Source organism: Lissotriton helveticus, chromosome 5_1 (genome assembly GCF_964261635.1).
Source record: "Lissotriton helveticus chromosome 5_1, aLisHel1.1, whole genome shotgun sequence".
Lineage (NCBI taxonomy): Eukaryota > Metazoa > Chordata > Amphibia > Caudata > Salamandridae > Lissotriton > Lissotriton helveticus.
In genome coordinates, this window is record NC_136065.1 from 1,561,772,011 (window position 1) to 1,561,788,326 (window position 16,316).

Genomic DNA, 16,316 nt, shown 5'->3' on the forward strand with positions numbered 1-16,316 from the left:
AACTGTCATATTAATTGTACTCATGGTGATTTTAATGTTCACACAGTAAGCTAAATTGTGTCTTGGTGCAGTTCTTAGTCCTATGAAGTAGTATGTGGGACCTTCAAAAGCACAGTGGCACAGTGAATACAATGTTCACCAACCCACAGGTCATAAGTTTAAATCCCAGCAAGGCCAACCAAGTCTTCAATCCTTCTGTACGTTGTGAAATCCTATTAAATTGAAAAATTGTAACACTTGTTCATTCGAGTTCTTAGAAACTTCATATGTGCTGAATGAAGAGTTGTATTACAGAAAATGGTGTTAGTAATATGTCTCACTCTGTAACTGTCATCAAGAGCTGTTATTTCCAGGGCCCTTTCAATAACCTGCATTGGATAACTACAGGCAGTGATGCCTGTATAGCAGAATTATGCATCCTATTTTTGTATAGTGGGAGCCTCTACCGAGGTTGCATGCTGGATGTGAATTAAGGAATATTGAACCATCACTATTTTACAAGGAACTGTTTTCAGGACATATTTCCAGTGTTCTATGAGGTGATCGATTCTATGATTGGATCTTTATTTAGACCCCATAGTCTAAGATATTGGTGCTGAGATATTGGTGTAGAAGAACCAGATGTAATAAAAATATTATTGGTCATAATTCAGTTGATGTAAGAGGGAGTTTAGAAAAGTAGAAAGAGTGAAATCTCCCTAGAAGAACCAGCAGATATGATTGTGTCTTTAGACAAGGACGATTTATAATGAGATCTCTGTGGGAGTGTTATAAGTTGTATGCATGTGGGTATGCACGTTAAAGGAGTAGGTGTGATAGAATATTGGTGTACAAGAAGCACGTTTAACAAGATGTTGGTGTTGAAGGCAGTGGTGGCTCCTCGACTAGGGTGGAGGAGCATCACCCCACTGCTTCAGCTGCAAGCTGAATGCAAAAAATAAAATAATGTCTGTTTTTATTTTGTTTATTGCATTCAGCTCACAGCTGAAGCCAGGCGGGCAGGGTTGGGTTCCACGTGTGTCACAAGGGTAGGAGTGGTGGCAGCACCTAAAGTGCGCATGACGCTTTGACCGGTCGTCTCGGTCGGCCAAAGCGTAATGCACACTTTGCATGTTCTCCACGCAGGCTGTATGACAGCCTGCTTGGAGAAAATGCACAGCCTGCCAGCCCCTGTCTGAGCACTGACCCACAGTGCTCAAACCAATCACAACGCTGCCAGTGCAGTGTTGTAATTGGCCAGGGGATTCTGGAAGGCTCTGTCCATAGAGGGAGACAGAGAAAGAAGAGGTAGCAGTAAAAAGGTAACTACTTACAGTATGTGGATTAAAGAGACTACCACAGCTACCACGGGATGGGTTTGAGTATGTCTTGGCGTACTAAGATTTTGGTGGAAGAAGCGTAAGGTGCACCATTTTAACACTGGTTGGAAGAACAGTAGTCCGAAAAAGAGCTGCAAAACTAACAAAACCATATATCAACAGAAAGCATAAGAATTGGAACTTGAGTAGGGAACTAAGATCTAGTTTGTGGAAGATTCTGACTGGGCACAATTCCTCTTACAAAGGTCTGTTGGAAAACAAACAAGAGGGTGACAATGGAAGAGAATTTAAGGAAAGCTAGTCATTGGCTGTTAGGAACTGTATTGTTTCATTTATCTCTGCTGAAAGCTGGCAGTGTGTTGCGGTGTGAATAGCTAGACCCTCAGTCAGATTTTGAAGGACCAAACCCTATGTCCTTCAAATAAACATTAAGTGGGCATCCTTTTGCATTAGTGAGATTTGAGTGATGGATTTGAAGCAGATGAAGATGATGCCAGAGATAAGCCAGCCTCAGATATTTAATTATAGTGTGCCATCTGTCCTTGAACCCCACCACCATTTTAGAATGTGCTCTGTTGTAAAATGCCTATCCGATTGTTAACATATGAGCTAAGATGACCTTTCTACGAGTTGTTGGGAGGGGCAAGTATGAAACTGTCCAAGAAGGGCTCAGCAAAATTTCTTATTGTTGTAGGAAAACCCAAAGCAAGTGTGAAGCCATCTGTAGGAAGGAAACAAGCTCCTGCCAAAGGCCCACAGAAACGTAAAGGTGGCAAGAGTAAGCCAACTGCTGTGGCAGCTGTGAAACCAATGAGTCCCAGTTTCCCCACTGATGAACCGCCAGCCAAAAAGCCAGCCCAGGTAAGGAAAGTCCTCTCTGAACAAATTCTAGCTGTATTGCAACTGTCAGAGTCAACCAGCAATGGATCTTTCCGAAACTGACATTTTGAAATATTCCTTGTCATTGAGCTGGGAATAATCTGTAGTAGATGTTAAACGGCAGCAGCAATATATGTTCCTTTAGCAATACATCAGCTTTACACTTTTGTGCAGTTTACCAACCTCATTTTGTGGCTAATTAGATGAAGTGACTGAGCTCCACTCACCCAAAATGCCACCATACCTTCTATTTTGTGCCATACGTTAGTTGTGAGAAGCAGTTGTACAGCATGAATGTTTTCTGGAGTTACATGCTGTGTATTATTCCTCCATGTATTTGTTGGGTCTGGAATAGTCTTATTTTTTTCCATGTGGGCAGCATATGTGACCACCTTTTATTGGAAGTTCCTATGCATGGTCACAGTCTTCAGATTCTTTTTTCCGGCATTTAGTTTGGTTGCAGGATGAAGGAGCACTAAGAACCACCAAAAATCAAACCATCGGGAAAGGCAGATTGAATCCACTGAATAACATTGGAGTACTACAGACACCAAGAGAAAGCTTATACTAAAGGAAAGACTTGATAGGCCAATAGCATTTGGTGGGGAATGAAGAGTGGTGGGGCAGGGAGTGAAAATGGAGAACACCCTTCTGCTGGAAATGCCACCACAGGTTTGCACAAAGAACTGCACAAAATCAGCAGCACCACATGCCCCTATCCCCCAATGGCGGCACCCCCTAAGGGCATGCGTTACTCAAGCTGCCGCAGGAAGTAAAAGAGCTTGTCAAAAAAAGAGCCTTACATATAGTTTGCCTAAGAGAACTCCAAAATGGGGCCTATATTTCCTCGGTCCAAAACAAGAGAAGTCCTTGAGTCCAATACTAGACCTTAGAGAGCTAAATAAATGCACATAAATTCAACACTTCAAGATGATAACCGTACAAGACGTCATTCCTCTTCTACAGTGAAGGAATTGAATGCCCATAGTAGATCTGAAGGACGCCTACCTACAAATCCCTATGAATTGCAAGAAATAGGGAATGACTCAGATTTTTCATAGACAAGGTACATTACCAGGTCAACGTGTTAACCTTTAGCATAAAATCTATGCCACAGGCATAAAATGCCTAGCGTTGGTAGCCGCACACCTAAAGAGACGGTTTACATGTGTTTCCCTACCTAGATGACTGCTTGTTAAAGGGGTTCAAAATGCCACTGCCAGGAGAACATACGGACTGTAATGAAAACACTGTAGTAGGAAAGAAGCCCATTTTGTCATGGTCACCCCCACTTTTTGCCTGGTAACTGATGTGATTTCGACTGGAAGTGCACTGGGTTCCTGATAACCAGGTCCCCAGTGCCAGATCTCTTTCCCAAAACTGTACAATTGTTTACCCAATTGGCAAAACCTTTAGCACCCTCTGTAAGTCCCTAGTAAATGGTACCCCTGTAGGGCTTAAGGTGCTAAAAAGGGTTACAGCACAAATAATACCACCCTAAGGGACCCCTCACCAAGCACGTTCAGGACTACTATCGCAGTGTCTTGGTGCAAACAAAAAGGAAAACAGAACCAGTCCCACATCCCTGTGCGCCATGTCCCCTAACACTACAGATTATATTTGTAAGTCACCCCTACAGCAGACCTGACAGCCCTCTGGCAGGGTGCTGGAAATTACATGTGAAGGCATAACTGCATGAACAGTTATGCCTCTGTACTGGTCCATCCTATTACTGCCAGTACAAGTAACCAGGGAAGTCGTGTTGAAACATGTGCTGGGCACGGTGAAAACGTGTTCCCCAGCTACATGATGGCTTTACTGAAGATAACGATGTTTGGTATCAAACATCTCATATTGATAAACCCACATGCATGCACCCAGAGGGCACCTTAAAGGTGCCCCCTGAAAACCTACCAGCCTCTGGTGTGCTCCCCGACTGGTTTCTGCCAGCCTGCCACCCGAGACACTGTTCTGATGTCCTTGGTTGAGAGCCTTTGCTCCTTGGAGACCCAGAACAAAAGCCTGTTCAGGAAGAGGGTGTAACACTCCCTCACAGAGGGTGACCTGCTTATTAGCCTTACTAGCTTCAAAGAGCTGCTGCATATGAAATCTGTATCTGGCACCCCCTCACAGGAGAGGAAGCCGAATACCTTGTGCAGAACTTATTTGGCACCTGAACATGCAGGAAAATTAGCTAGTCAGCTAGGCGTGCCACCTCCAGGCTAGTACCATCCCTAAGGTGGGCACAATTTTTCTGAAGTAGCCATCTTTGTGATGGCATACTTAGGATTTCGGGGACAGCGTCATGCTCACTTCCAACAGGAAGTGGTCATATAGGGGGCATAGTGACTGCAAGGGTTAGTAGCCCATTGGCTACTACCCTACACTCCCCTAGCTCTCTTAAATAGAGTATTTAGGGGAACCCCTGGCACCTATACCTTCAAGCAGTGCTGGCTGACTGGCATGGCACTCGGTCTGGGTGAAGGAAGTGGCCCGTTTACGGTCACCCGGGTCACTCGCAACCACCTCTCAGCCTTCCATACCAAATGAAGTCGGTCAGACAGTAGAGAATACAAACCAATATATGTTTGTTCTGATACACTCGAGCGGAACCCAGTCTGCCCAGTCTCTTAGGAATGCTGCAGAGCGACTGACCTCAGCAAACATAGAGATACATTATGTACATTTCAGAACCAAGGAAGGCACGCCCATAATGTAATTTTCCAAGCAGATGCAGCTAAACAAAGAAGTACAGTAGGATGGGTTTCGACTCTGAGGCCGGGCACACAGTATCTTTTACCCAAGGCCACTCTGTCCATGCCCGCCACTAGACTGGTGGGAGAAGGCCTCTATCTAGTGGGAAAGGTATGCGCTAATAAGAACAGCGTATTCATTAGCAGAGCAAGGCCTTGGACGAACGAACATCAGCAGAAACCTTTTTTCAGAGAGACAGACATTAGTTTCGATCGTGGTTCAAAATGGTGACCCATACTCTGAGGCACTTGGCTGCACAATGAACTGCTTGGAGTAGTCAGGAGCTTTCACAACTGGAGTAGAGCACATTGATGTGGTTTGAAATGTCATGCCAGTGTGCCTTCCCTAAAAACAAAACCCCCAGTTGGTAATTCTACCGTCTAAGTCCCTAGTAAATGGTACCTTGGGTACTTGGGGCCTGGGAGCTGAAGAGGGTTCTTTGGGACCCCCTCACTGCGACAATGCCACTCCCCTTGCAGCTTGCATGTCCCTGCGAGGGAGAAAACAACAAAGTCAACATAATACCCTAACTGGGTGCCGTGCCAGCTAACACTGCCTGAAGGCATAGGTTAATCACCCCTCTAGCATGCTTCACAGCCCTAAGGAAGGGTGCACTGTACCATAGGTAAGGGCATACTTGCATGAGCAGATATTCCCCAACAATATTGGGGTCTATTTCCTAACATGGTAACTGCCAAGTAAGCCATTGAGAGCACATGGGCTGGAAACTCGACAACCTGAGTTCCACAGCACCATGATGGATTCACTGAACATAGGAGTGATGATTAGTACCAAACTACTCCTTACAATAAATCCACACTGATGTCAGTGTGATTATTGTACCATGTACTCAGAGGGCAGCCACAGATGTGACCCCTGAAAATCTAGCAACCCTAGTGTGGTCTCTGACCGGCTGTGGGCAGCCAGCCACCACCAGACAGGTTTCTGGACCCCTTGGCAGTTCATGTCCTCCCCCAAGATGGGCCATTGCTTGAAGAGGGGAACTTCATAGGCATGCCACCCAGTTAATGCGACCACCAGCCTTTGCTGCTAGCAACAGATGGCAGCCCCTGGTTTACACCCCTACTTTGGGCTGGAAAATTCAAAAGAAAAGGTGTGCACACTTCTGCCAACCCCACCCATGAGGTGGGGGAGGCAAGGTGAAGCGCAACTTTCAGTCCCTGCCATCTTGAAGATGGAGAGACACCCCCCCAACACACACACAAACAGGACCAGGTGTATGCCCCCCCCCAGAAGAGGGTGGCATAATAGAGGGTGTAGTCACCCCAGGTAAGATGCTCATTGGCCCTACCTGCTACTCCCCTAAATGGTCTCCTAAATTTAGTATTTAGGTGGCTCCCCCAGACCTGTAAACTAGATCTGCGACGTAAGAAAGACAACGACGACCCTGCAGAGAAGACTGAAGACCACTGCCCTTTCCCCAGCCCTACCGGCCCATCTCCAGCTTCTGCTGTGACCTGTCATGCAACCAGCGACCTCTGAAACTCCTGGGAGGACTGCTGCCTTTGAAAAAGACTCCAATCTCCCTTGGACAGTAGACCTGCCTTGAAGCAACCTACTCCAAGGACTCTGAATCCAGGGCAGATCCGCGTCTCCTCCCCACTTTGCACCCGTCGCCCACGGCCCCAGTCGGAGTGGCTCTCCTGTGCAGTGAAATCTCCCCGGTGATCCTGACCTCATGTCCAGCTTTGGCTGACCTCTCCTGCCCTCCACGACGGCGCCTGTAGTGTGAATGCTGAGGCTTCCTCTGACTGCGACTAGCTCCTGTAAGAACACCCAGACGATGACAGCCACCCCTGCACAGAAAGCCCCTGGGCTTTCGTGAGCTGAACCGACGGTGCCCCTCGACCCCCTACATCCCAACCTCTGCTGTCATTGGTCTTCTTGCAACCTCAGGTGCCACCCCTGCAGACTCTGCCGTAAGAAGAATTTTGAAAAGCATTGGGCGCCTGATGTCAAAATTGCACCCTGCACCCAGCGGCCCCTGCCCCACTAGTAGTGTAGATTTGGTGCGGCTTTGTGGCCCCCTGTAGGAAGCTGGCGCTGTATATACTATACCAAAGTGAGGTATAGTGTGAACAGAGTCGAGTGGAACCCCAAAGGTAGGCAGAGGTAAAGTTAGATAGCACCTCACTCTCTATTTGTGGTAGTGTGGTTGAGCAGTAAGGCAGTATCAGAGGACCGTGTTAAGCATTCGTTGTACACTCTGTCAGCAAATGAATTCACACACTCAAAGTCTGCACTTCAGACCAATTGTTTTTGCATAGAAATATTCTTTTAGTTATTTTATTTTCTAGCACCTGGCACAGGTAAGCAATAAATACTTTACAGTAGTAATGCAGTTTGTAAACCATTTGAATTGTAAATGCATATTCACTTAGTTTTGACTTGCAGTACGGTTGCAGAGAAATGCAATACTTTGTAAATACAGTGCATAGACTTGAATGGGCTGTTCAGTAAAATACTAGGTAAGTTACTTTTTAGATTACTTTTCTTACACAGAGTAGGATACCTAGATACTACTTTGGGACATTTCCTGTAAACAGGTAAGTAAAATCATATTTGTTAAACAGTACAATTTTAAAGAATTTCTTTAGGTTGACAACATCCACACTTAAAAACTTTTCCAAGAAAACAGTCAATGTTATCCTATGGAGGAAAATAGTGTTATCAGTTTTGAGCTAAGTATTTGGTAGTAGGAGTTGAGGTTCTGGGGGTAGACTCGGGGGTCCCCCAGGGTCAAGGATGCACTCTTATTACACCCTCAGCGGCACCAGGGAGGCCGGGTGCAGAGTGCAGAGGCCCAATGTTATGCAATGGGGGATAGGGGGCCTCCGGTTGGTGGCTGCTGACGAGCAGGCAACTTGGTTGTGGGAGCAAAGCTCCTAGACTTTAGCTCAGGACAAATGGGGAAACAAAGTAGCACCAAAGGTGCACCCTCAGCGCGCTAGGGCGGCCGGGTGCAGGGTGCTCTTTCAACGCCAGGCACCCGGTTTGCAATGGGGAAACTCCAGTTTGCAAAGACACTGCAGGCTTGGGTACGAAGGTCTTCTTGGTGCGACCACCACTTCGAGAGGTAAGTTGGGGGTTGGTTAGGCACCATCGGTTTGGCCACCCAAGGCCGTGGTGCGTCAGGTGCGGGGGTGCCTTTTGGGGTTGGATCTTCTTACCAGTTCCTGGCCGCGGTTGGGGGGACCTTCCGGATTTAAGCTTCAGGCGTCGGCTTAAGCAGATCAGGGGTCGCCGGATCTCAGGTATGGACCGCCCGGGAGGACCTCCTCCTGGTGTTTGCCAACTCGAGCTCGGGCGGGGACGGCAGGTGCAGAGTGGTGCGGATTTGCGGTGTCCGGCCAGAGGTTGCAGATGAACAAATCCGGTGTTCACGGGAGACAGTCTTTGTGGTTGAAGCCAAGCAGGTCATCCAGGGTTTTTGAAGTTGCTGGCTGCAGGACACACTGGGATTTCGCATGAGCAGGTTTGAGGTGGAGACAGGCCGGTAGGGCTGGGGCCAAGTCAGTGGGCGTCTTCCTCTTGTTAGCTTCGGCACAGCTGTTCAGTCCTCCTTATTTTCTTCTAGTTGGTTCTGGTCTGAGGAAGAAAGGTTCAGGGGTGCCCCTAAATACTAGATTTAGGGTCGTAACAGGTAGGGACAATGGGTCCCTTCCCTGGGGTGGGTACGCCCCCTATTATGCCAACTGCCAATGGGAGGGGCGGCATGAGCTTGTCCCTGGTTGGCTAAGTCCCCGCATCTGCAAGATGGCGGCAACTGAGGGATGGAGTTGGCAGAGGTGGGCACACCTCTCTTCCTCACTTGTTTTTCCCACCAGTTCTCCCGCCCAAAGTGGGCGTCAGAACCAGTAGGGACCAGTTGCTGAAAGCAGCAAGTGGCCTGGGGAAGCTCACAAAGGCAGCAAGCCTTTGAAGCTTCCCCTTCGTGAACCCTGCCCATCCTGGGGGAGGAGGCTTGGCACCTCGCCCCGGTATCCGCATTTTTTCAGGCCCCAGAGAGCAGTAGGCTCTCGACCCAGGGGTCCAGAAACATGTCTGGTGGTGGCAGCTGAAAGCAGCCTCTCAGCCTGGACACTAGTGGTAGGTTAGTTTATCCAGTATTAGGGCATCTTTCATAGATTCACATGCCTGAATCATTCCCTGTCGTCGGGATGGGAGTCCCCAGTACATAAGTAAAGTAATGTCCCATTAGACACAGAGAGTAATAGGCCTTAGGCCTCACATTAGTAACATATCCAGGTCCTTTTGTAATAAGCACCAAACTCTTAGAGAACAGCCAATCAGCTATCACCACCCTCTGGAACCCTCCTAGAATGAGCTCTAGTCCCTCAGATTTTCTACAGCACGTCGTGCAAAGGGAGTCTCCACTGAGCTCTGCTCAGGTTTTCCTTGTTTCTTGGATTCAAGTGATTTTTCTTCAGGATTATCTTTGTCTGAGTGAAGTCTTATCTATCTACTTGTCAGACACTCCTAAAAAAGGCCTTTTTTTAGGCCCTGTGGTACCTGTAAAAAGAAGAGGTTACATGCCGACGACCAGCATTAGGACTGCCTCTACTGTCTTTATCCGGACCATTCACCTAAAGACTTCAAGCTATGTTGTACCTTTTCTACAAAAACACTTAAAGACCGTGAGGAAAAGCTTTTAACTTGGCTGCAAAGGCTTATGGACAAAGAAGACCCCTTGTCCTCTGAGGAGAGTGAGAGCTCATCAAAATCCTCCTTTAAAACTCCTCAAAAAAGGCCCAGAGATGTCTCTCTAGGTCCTTCTTCGCAGCACCCTCACAAGAAGACACAGAAAAAGTCTTCAGAGGCTTCAAAACCTAAGGATTTACCAACCAGGGAGTCTCCGCCCCTGCAAGGTTCGCAGAAACCAGCTTCTACCCCTCTGACTCCTCCGCCAAGGGTGATACACACTTTTAAAAAGCCTTCTTCAGCCCCGTCGACTACCATCTCGTCGATGGTGGCCTCGGCGACGACAAGATCTCCTTGTACAGCTATGGGAGTGACCTCGTCGACGACGACAGTCTCTACAATCGCAGTCTTGTCTGAATCCATCGCAACGACGACGGCACATACCCCTTTGTCGTCGCCGATCAAGATCCAGAAATCGTCGTCGACATCGAAGATAGCATTGACGACTCGCTCGACAACGAGCACAGCGACGAGTTGTTTGTCGTCGATGATACGCACATCGACGAAGAGTGTACCGTCGATGAGACTACCGTCGACGACATCATCCACGAGAGGTTCCTCATAGACGCCAGTGTCCATTGTGACCATCGATGATTCTTTGTCGACGACGAATATACCGACGACTGCCTTGTAGACGACACCTAAATCAAAGGTGGAAAGTACATATTTTCAACAGAAATTTACAAAGCAAAGGCTGACGCCTTCCCTTACATCACCCAGCAGGGTCCAACCATTACTTACATCTCATCTTTTGGACGAGGATGAGGATTCAGACGAGGACAGCATGTTCAGAGCTGCAAGAAGTCCCTGTGAGAAAGTGCCATCTTTCTTGCATGGTATGCCCCCACTTTTTGCTGAACTGCTGATGTACTTTGACTGTGCCCTGGGTTCCTGCCAATCAGGTACCCAGGGCCTGTGTTCCTTCTCTAAAACTGCATTGAAGCCTAAACCCAATTGGCATCTCTGGCCACATGGCAGCCGCTGGTAAATGGTGCCATAGGTACCAAGGGCACTATGGCCAGGGAAGGTCTCTAAGGGCTGCAACACTTATTGTGCCACCCTTAGGGGCCCTGTGCCTTTACACACACTGCCATTGCAGGCTGCGTGTTCTGGTGCAGAACAAAGTGAAGAGTCGACATGGCACACATCTCTGTGTGCCATGCCCATAACCCACGTTTTTCAGTTTTCAGTGTAGCCATTATGGTGGAGTTTGTGCCGACAAACTCCCAGCACCATATACTCTTAATGGCAGTACTGCACTTACAATATCTAAGAATGGACTTAGACACTGTAGGGGTACATGGCTCATGCAACTGTACCCTCAACACTGGTATAGTTAACCCAGCTAGAGTGGTGACTGGCCTATGCCAGGGCAGTGGGTTGTAGGCACGGCACACAGTGTGCCGTGCCAACTCTTCACTTTGTTCTTCACCAAAACCCTGCAATGGCAGCATGTGTAAAGGTACTGGGCCTCTAAGGGTGGCACAATAAGTGTTGCAACCCTTAGAGGCCTTCCCTGGCCATAGTGCCCTTGGTACCTATGGTACCATTTATAAGTGACTGACATGTGACCAAAGAGTGCCAATTGGGTCTTGTATTAATGTAGTTTAGAGAAAGAACATTGGCCCCGAGTACCTGGTTGGCAGGAACCCAGGGTACACTCAGTCAAAGTACATCAACAGTTTGGCAAACAGTTGGGACAACCATGCAAAAAGAGGGCACTTTCTTACAAATGCATGGTGTGCTAGTGCACTGACATTACAGATCATAAATGTTTGATTGAAATGACATTACATTTGCATTCACACAGTTTTACTGCGCACCGATATGTGAAAATGTCATCACCTAGTGTATAACTGTGTTTTGATCGTATTCAAAGATTTGTTTCCACCACAATTCAGAATTACAAAAAAAGTGCTTTATTTGTACTTTCCTAATTCTGAAACATTTGCACGGTTCATTTTTGTTGTGTGCTAGAAAAAAATTACATCCTTCTCCCTCTCCTCTCACATGAGTGTTTAGCAGAATTATAACACAAATTCTCTCACTTTCAAGTCCAAGAAAGAAAAGTAAACACCAAGCTCCATTGGAAGACAAAGTCTAACATTTGACCTCGGTCTTTGAATCCACAGCAATTTTGACTAGATAAGAGCAAGATTTAAAGGCTGGTTTAGAAAATCAAGCAACTGTGAGTTACAAACCACAAAGTCAATAGTAAGGAATGGGAGAAATGCATTCCCAGAGAAGCTTTCAGAATGTCCACAAGAAGTTGTAAGCAAACCATACCTCTATGCTGTCTGGTAGGCTTCGACCTATAAAGGAGCTACAGTGGCCTACCTGGTTGAGTGTATTGGCATGCTATATGGTCATCTACTGCATTTCAGCTTTTTGCTCTGGCTGAAAATGTTACCTGTAACAAACTGTTCGTAGCTTGTAGTGCTGTAGATTTGTGTGCCTTGTCCACCTTACGGTGTGAGCTTTTGGGAAGACTTGTGGTCATGTCACAAATGCTTATTGCATGTTCTGTCCATACACCGTATACTGCTGGCATCTCCCTTTATACACTTGCATGTAAAGGGCCAAATGCAATCTGAGGTAGCGCCCGTCCTGGGGCATTGTGGATCTCAGGGGAGGTATCACGAGCCATCTCAAAAACAATACTCATTCTTTAAGGAAGAATAACTTGTAAATACCAGAGTCTAACACTTGATGGCAGGAGTGTGCATAGCATGTGAATCTCCAGCACTACAGGTTGTGAACTGATTGTTACAGGTGAGTATATTTTTCTACCATCTTATTTCCTAGCGTGCCGTTAGATATCTCTTGCTATGAAAAAGCTCCTTCAGTATTACCTTGACACTGTGGAGGAAGCTGGATTGTTTGACTTTGATAAAGATATGTATGATGGAGAACTAGGCTTACGAATAATTACCTTTTTAATTTCCATTGTAGGAATTTCATTATTATTCATGAACACTAAAATAAAATAGATTTCGCAGAGTCTTGGCCTTGCTAGGATGTCTGCTGTGAAGTCCAAATCAGTCCGAGGTTTCACACGGTGCATGTCAACCGATCTCAGTGTAACTGTTTTGCAGTTTTAATTTGGACTTTTTTGTGATGACCAGCAGTATATTTTGTTTTTGAATAAGCCCTAGATGCACCCTAAACGAAATTACATGGTCTCATATCCACCCTGCTCTTGGTTGCGCAGGTGCTGTAACACTTATGCAAATAGTACTGCAGTTAATGAAACTAAACTAAGTGTTCTTAGCTGCTTGGTCATAGTGTCAGATGAATACAGAGCACATGTGTGAAATCCAAACGGTCATTGTCGAAATAAACGAAAGGCTAAGTGTCACTACTCTGGATTATGGAACAATTGGGCAGCTTGGAAACCTTACATCGACATTGTTCGGTTCTTATGTGACAAATATTTTACTCATTTCTTGCTGCTCCTTACTTTTGAAAAGGGAAAACTAAAATGAATTTATGAAGTTCAGTTCCTTTTAAGCTGGTATTAATTCTATGTTTTTTTATATTACAAATAGAAAATGTTCCCTCCCAAAAAATATATGGGATAGCAATATGTTCGAGGCATGTGGGCTGCTGAATTCATATCTTAGCATAGATCGCCGCCTAGTGTTGGGTCCAGATGTTTGCACCTTGTTGTCTTGGAAGCGTCTTCAAAGTATCACGAGATAGGTGACTCCTCCCCTGGACTACAGTGCGCATGGTCATCTTCTCCATCTTCAGATTGTTTTTCTCCGCCATTGCGTTCGGATGCTATTCCTCATCTCCAACTTCGGAACCAAAGGTTTTCAACTTTCTAAGGCCAAAAGGCCTTCTTTCTCGACGGCATTGTTCTCGTTCGGTACCCCTTGACTCGATAATACTTTCCATCTCGATCCGGTCGTCGACTCGGGCTGTTGGGCCTTTTCGACCCCACGTGGGCCTCCTGCCGATGGAAAGGACCCAGTTTAAAAAATGCCCACAATGTCACTCCAAATTCCCACATACTGACAAACATACAGTATGCAACAAGTGCCTATCTCCGGAGCACAACGAGGAAAACTGTCCAGCTTGTGCTCCGTTCCGGTCGAGGAAAACTATCCGGAACCGGAGGGCCGCTAGACAAGAGATGCAGCAGCGGGCACCGGAACCGGAGAACATTTTCGACGACGAACATGAACTCCCAGAAGCGGCGGACTCCGACCTAGAAATAGTCACCGTAGAGGACCAGTCGGACTTCGATGACCACATCACACCGGGGCAAGCTGTGATTACCAAAGCCCCGACCCCGCTTCCACCTCAAGACAAGGCTCCGGTCGAAGCATCGCCTAAAGGCCTTAGCCGAGACCGACAGACTCCTTCACTTCAGATGCCCCGCCTTCCGGATCGGCTCCGAAGACCATACCCAAGCCTTCTGATACCCCAGGAACGAGCAACACTCATCCCAAAAAGGCTGTCGAACCTAAAAAGGTTGTCCAGCCAAAGAATGTCATTGATCCAAAAAAGGGTGTCGAACCAAAGAAGGGTGGTCGATCCGGAAAAAAACGTCGACCCGAAAAATTCAGTCGACCTGAAAAAAGGTGTAGATCTAAAGAAAGCAGATAAAACAAAAAAGCCTGTCGACCCGAAAAAGGGCATCGAGTCTACAAAGATCCTCGAGCCGAAAGGGGTCGTCGAGCCCAAAAAACACGTTGTACCTAAAAAGGCTATCGAACCAAAAAGAACGGTCGATCCGAATAATGTCGTCGAACCAAAGAAGGTAGCCTAGCCAAAAAAGGCAGTACAGCCAACCAAAGACGTCGAACCAAAAAGAGTCGTCGACCCAAAAAAGGTCCCCGACCCGAAAACAGCAGTCGAGCCGAAAAAAGCTCCACAGCCGAAGGCCCTCGAGCCAAAGAGTCACCACAAACAAGCGACCAAGCCAAAAACATCGGCGCCAAAACCACGGACAGTTGAGGAAGAACTTTTCCATCCTGATCCAGTGAGCGCAGAACAACGTAAACTGTATATAGACCCTGAAACAGGACATATAACAGTTTACCAGAGGAAGAAAAGATCATTGGACACTGACACTTCTTCCCCTGTTCCTCCAAAGAAAAAAGAACTTTGAAACTTCTCCTTCAAGGACTTTTACTCCTCCTCCTTTCATTCCTGACAACATGCCTTATGTGCCTTACTCTCCTACACCTTCAGGTTATGATGAGACAGGATACATGGGGGAAGATCCTCAGGATCCTTTTATGGAACCCGAAGATCAGGATATCCAAGATAACACATGGGGTGACCATAATGATCCTTATGATACATACGATCCACAACCCATCCCTGACACCTCTACATATCCTACAAAGCCGTCTCCTACTGACGACACCATTGTTTTTAACCAGCTAGTGGATAGGGCAGCTAAGTATCATTGTGTAGACATACACACTGACCCAATAGAAGAGGATTTCCTATTTGACACCTTTCCAACATCTGAGAAAAGTGTACGTACACTTCCTATGTTAAAAGGGGTACTAAAGCACGCGCCATACATTTTTAAAGATCCAGCCAGAGCGCATGTCTTCAATCTCAGAATTGAGAAAAAAATATAAATCAGCCCCTACAGACCCTTCTTATATTAAGTCTCGGTTACCATTAGACTCACTAGTTGTATCAAATGCCAGAAAACGAGCTAATTCGCAAACGACAGGAGATGCTCCCCCTCCTGACAAAGAGTCAAAGATATTAGAAGCCTCAGGTAAAAGAGTGGCCTCCCAGGCAGCAAATACCTGGAGAATTGCCAACACACACGCTCTCTTAGCACGTTACGATAGAGCACACTATGACCAACTGGAGGGTTTACTACAACACCTGCCAGAACCTTTTAAAGCTAAAGCAAACAACCTAATACAGGAAGGCAAATTTATCACTAACGCTTCCATCAAATGCGCCCTTGACGCAGCTGACACAGCCGCCAGGTCGATCAACACTAGCGTATTAATACACAGGCATGCATGGCTACGCATTTCCGGCTTTAAAAATGGAGTGCAATCAACCATCCTCAACCAGCCCATTAACCAAGATTTCTTGTTTGGCCCTGCAGTAGATACCATCTTAGAAAAGATGAAAAAAGATACGGATACCGCTAAGTCCATGGGTGCACTTCAGTTTCAACAATCTAGAAGTTCCTTTTGTCGCTCCTCCTTTCGAGGCTCAGGTAGAGGCAACACATCCCAAACTTCCTCCTCATTCAAAAGTAATACCCAAAGCACCTTTAATAAAAGTGCCAACAGAGGAGGTTATAGAGGCAATAACAACAAGGGCAGAGGTCGGTGTGGTGGTAACACCCGAGCCTCCGCCACCAACTAACAGTGACTCGCTCACACTCCCTCCAGACCATTTAACACCAGTCGGAGGCAGGTTAACACAATTCCTACCAGTCTGGAACGCTATCACTACAGACAAGTGGGTGAGACAAATTATCCAGTATGGTTACTGCCTGGAACTCACTTCTACACCACTCAACATACCACCCAAACACCGTCCAATGTCCAAAGAACACATTACGCTGTTACAACAAGAGGTGCTCTCCATGCTTCAAAAAGGTGCCATAGAGCCAGTCCCATTGCAACATCAGGGGACAGGAGTATA

At 46.7% G+C, this 16,316-nt stretch overlaps 1 protein-coding gene across 9 annotated transcripts in view; it reads left to right on the forward strand.

The window, feature by feature from the left end:
• Nucleotides 1-16,316, forward strand: part of LOC144755580 (zinc finger CCCH domain-containing protein 11A-like) — a 525,975-nt gene that overhangs the window by 467,955 nt on the left and 41,704 nt on the right. For all 9 annotated transcript variants that reach the window (XM_078644672.1, XM_078644675.1, XM_078644678.1 and 6 more), the window contains one exon: nt 2,014-2,180. In XM_078644672.1, coding sequence (XP_078500798.1) covers nt 2,014-2,180 — 167 coding nt within the window. The remainder of the gene's footprint in view (nt 1-2,013; nt 2,181-16,316) is intronic.